The sequence below is a fragment of the Merops nubicus genome, unplaced genomic scaffold (assembly GCF_000691845.1).
Source record: "Merops nubicus isolate BGI_N331 unplaced genomic scaffold, ASM69184v1 scaffold51564, whole genome shotgun sequence".
Taxonomy (NCBI): domain Eukaryota; kingdom Metazoa; phylum Chordata; class Aves; order Coraciiformes; family Meropidae; genus Merops; species Merops nubicus.
Window position 1 is genome coordinate 1 of NW_008605888.1, and position 4130 is coordinate 4130.

General features: G+C 55.5%; 1 protein-coding gene across 1 annotated transcript; it reads left to right on the forward strand.

Annotated features, from left to right (window-relative positions):
• Positions 1-178: 178 nt before the first annotated feature.
• On the forward strand, positions 179-3823 carry AMDHD2 (amidohydrolase domain containing 2; the record flags this gene model as incomplete). The annotated part of the gene is made up of 5 exons (XM_008939451.1): positions 179-315; positions 1015-1154; positions 1499-1553; positions 1972-2184; positions 3735-3823. Coding segments are annotated over 5 exons (634 nt in total), but the record flags the coding sequence as incomplete, so codon positions are not given.
• Positions 3824-4130: the final 307 nt, after the last annotated feature.

Below are 4130 nucleotides of genomic sequence, written 5' to 3' on the forward strand. Positions count from 1 at the left end.
CGGCGCGGGCACTGCCGGAGGCGCCGCCTTGCCCTCGCAGGCGGCAGACTGCCCGTGGGGAAGGTGCCGGTGGGGTTTGCTCTGCCCAAGGCCGCCCCAGGCAGGGGGGCCACAGCCGCCTCCCCCCGTGCGCTCCACAGACGGCACAGGAGCTGCCTGTGTGTGACTGTCCCTTCAGGGAGGACCTGTGGGTGCGAGAGGGGAAGATCCTCAACCCAGAGAAACTCTTTTTTGATGAGAAGGGCTCTGCTGACATCCAGCTGGACTGCAAGGACAGCATCATCGCCCCGGGCTTCATCGACGTCCAGATCAACGGTAGGGTGCAGTGGTGTGCACGCAGGGGCCGGGGGGTCCCAGGTGTGTCCGTCCTGGACCCTCAGACCCTGCTGTGTGCAGACTGGCTGGGACCCAGCGCGTTCCAGCGGCTCAGGGGACTCGTGAGTCACTGAACTAAGGATAAAGAACAGTTTTGCCCCTAGCTGCTGCTGCTGTCACATAATGGATCGCGTTTGACTCCAGTGGGGTTTTCAGCTCAGCTTAGCTCTTTATTTTTATCAGCATTTTATCCTGCCCCTGCACTGGCAGGATGCCCGCCCTACCCTTTCCAGGATGCGGGGAGAACAGGGCAAGACTTCTCATGGGAACAAACCTGCAATAGCTCCTTCCTGTAGGGCAGGAGGGACTCATTCTGTGGTAGCTTATGCTGGAAGTCAGATCCTGTCTTCAGTGGGGAATCCTCAGGTTTTGCCCTGCATCAAAATAAAAGGTTGGTGCTCGCAAAACTCTGGGATGCTGTGGGGAAAGCACTTCAGGAGGACAGCACTGGCTGGATTTGTACTTGTGGAGCCTCACGAGTGTAGGACAGGAGAAGTGCCTGTGGAGCTGTTTGCTTCTGGGCAGTGCCATGCAAAAGGAGCGACTCACTCCAGTCATGCAGAACGTTTCTTCGGTGTTTTGGGGTGGGAGAACATCCATTGGAAAAGCTGCAGTTCAGTCTCTTTGTTCGTGGTGCAGGAGGCTTTGGGGTGGACTTCTCCCTGGCTACAGATGACTTCAAATCAGGGATTGACCTGGTCAGTCAGAAGATCCTCTCCCATGGAGTGACCTCCTTCTGTCCCACCTTGGTGACCTCTCCTCCATCCGTGTACCACCAGGTAAGTGACTTTCTCCCTCTCTCCTCTGCAGGGTGATAAAGGACTGAGGTTGGTACCAAGAGGGGAGGGGGCCAAGGCTGCAGAGCCTGGGATAGCTGGAAAAGCCACAGGCACAAGGAACTGGACTCTACTCCTGGATTTCTTGCTCTTAACCTTTAGACTGCTGAGACAGTGATGTTTCCTGGGCCAGCTTTGCACAACAGGGCTTGCAGGTGGCTTTTGCTTTGTGAGCTGTGTTTGGCTCTTAGTCCCAAGTGGTCCAGCTACAAAGTTCTCTCCAGACTCGAGGTTTGGGTTTGTTCTGGCCGGCTGGGGTGCTGTGTCTCACAAACTCCTTTCTCTAGATTCTCCCTCAGATCAGTATAAGAAATGGTGGAGCCCACGGAGCAGGAATCCTGGGTAAGTGTCTTTGTCCCTTGCTGTCCTCTCTGGGCTACTCTAGGTAGGCAGCTGCCTTCTGTGTTGTTAAGGAGAAGGAACTGCTGTAGGGACAGCACAAGCAGGGGCTGGAACTCTCTCAGTGGGAGGGATGCAGAGCCACGGAGCTGGTTTCTCCCTCAGCCTGTGCCTGGCCTTCGCCGTGGTCTCTGCCATCGTCCAGGTGCCACTCCAGCCCTTTTGGGTGGCGATGGGGGGGCCTGGCCTGGCCTGGCACCAGCACTGCAACTGGCACCGTGCTGAGCTCAGCATTACCCGAGCCACGTGCTTTGCTGCAGGGGAATGGCAAGAGCTTGACTGGAGTGAGGTAGACACAGCGGGTTTCTTGGCCCTTGGCCAGGAGAGGAAGGGTCACAGCTTTGTGTTCCTCTTTGGGCAGGGGCCCATCTGGAAGGACCGTTCATCAGCAGGGAGAAGAAAGGGGCGCACCCAGAGCACTGCCTCCGCACCTTTGAGGCAGGCGCCTTCCAGGACCTGCTGGCCACCTACGGGTCCTTGGACGGCGTCCGGATAGTCACCCTTGCCCCAGAGATGAGGAGGAGCAGCGAGGTGATCCGGGAGCTCACCAAGCAGGGCATCTGCGTCTCGCTCGGTGAGCGCTGGGGCGGGGCAGGCGCGGGAGGCTCCTGGTGCCACCCGGGCCGGGCAGCCCCTCTCTTGGAGCTGCAGCATCTCCAGTGGTGGCTCAGAGCAACTGGACGGGGCAGGATTTTCTTTTGCCTGGCCTGTATGGAGGTGTCGGAAGTGGGGACCTTGCCTGAGGCTGCAGGGCTGTCACCCTTTGTGCGGTGAGGGCCAGACTCCCTGCTGACCGGGAGCCGCTCAGCACGAGGCAGCGTTTGGTGCTGTTCAAGCACAGGAAAGAACAGCAGCCTTACTTTAACAAAGGTGTAACGGAGGTTGATGACGCAGAAAGGTTCAAACTCTGAAGTTCAACTGCTTTAGGCCTTCTTTGAAAGGTGAAATCATTTTCCAAAGGTTACTGTTGAGTTTTGATAACTTCTTCAACCAGAAGCACCATACAAGACCTCTGCCTCCAGTCTCTTACTGGCAGCTGACTTAGAGCTGGCTGAATTTTTCTTGTCCTCTGTTTCACAAACTCTTCATTGCCTCAGAACATTGAAGAAATCCTTTTTTTAAGAAAAAAAAGGGCAAGAGGAGAGGGGTTATTCAAGGTGAAATTACACCCTAAGTGGGAAGGGCATTCTGCAGCAGAGCGTCTGTTGTCTCACAGACACGTAAAGCAAGGAACTACAGAAAGGCAAAGTTGGCCCACAGAGCACTAGAGCTGCTGACCATGTTGGGGAAAACAGGTTTATTTATGTTTTAATGGATAGTTTTATCCCATATTCTTTTTTGGCAGTCCCCACTGTCAGTAGTTCCTTGACACCTCTCTATAAAGCCTTTAAATACCTGAGGACAGCAGAAAGGCATGTCCTTGGACCTCTAACCCAGCCTGAGCTCCAAGGATGATTAAGGGACTTGAACATCTCTTCTATGAAGAAAGACTTTGAGAACTGGGACTATTTAGTCTTGAGAAGAGAAGGCTGAGAGGGGATCTTATTAATGTCTATAAATATCTGAGGAGTGGGTGTCAAGAGGAAGGGGACAGGCTCTTTTTGGTGGTGCCCAGTAATAGGACAAGGAATAATGGGTATAAACTAGAACACAGGAAGTTCCATCTCAGTGTGGGGAAAAGCTTCTTCAATGTGCGGGTGACGGAGCACTGGAACAAGCTGCCCAGAGGGGTTGTGGAGTCTCCTTCTCTGGAGACTTTCAAAACCTGTCTGGATGGGTTCCTGTGGGGCCTGCCCTGGGTGATCCTGCTTGGGCAGTGGGATTGGACTAGATAATCTCTAGAGGTCCCTTCCAACCCCTAACATGCTGTGATTCTATGAAGGCACCTCTGCAAGTGAGGCAGCATTTGTGGCAGCGGTGATGGGACCAGTGTTCAGTTGTGAGGGGACCACTGCCAGAGTTCCCCTGGTCACGGCCAGACACCTCTGTGCTCGGGCTCCGGTGTCACAGACCTCAGCCCAGCCTGGGGCATCGGAGCCGAGTCCTGGTGACGGAGCCTTCGCTGCTGTAGAGGAATGACTGGGGAGAGGGGCAGAGGAGTGACACGCTGGTCTTGGTCCCCAGGTCACTCGGTGGCTAACCTCTCCCAGGCTGAGGAGGCCGTGCAGCACGGCGCCACCTTCATCACTCACCTCTTCAACGCCATGCTGCCGGTGAGTAGCCAGGGGTGCTTGCCCTCAGCTGCTGTTCCTGTCCTTTCTTTCCTGCTCCCCACGGGCGCATGTTCTCCCCAGCTTGTTTCATACCAGGCTTTGCAGTGAGGTTCCAGCACTCAACCGCTGGCTTCACACTTCTACTGCCTGATATAAAAGAGAGGCAAGGCTGCAGCAGAGTCCTGAAATTCAAGGAAATGCCCAGATTTGTCTGGTAGAGGACAGAGCGCCCGGCTGCCCGGCCCTGTTTGATATAGGGATGGCAGCCACCTCCCCTGACGGGCAGGGTCTGGGCCCACGGGTCCTG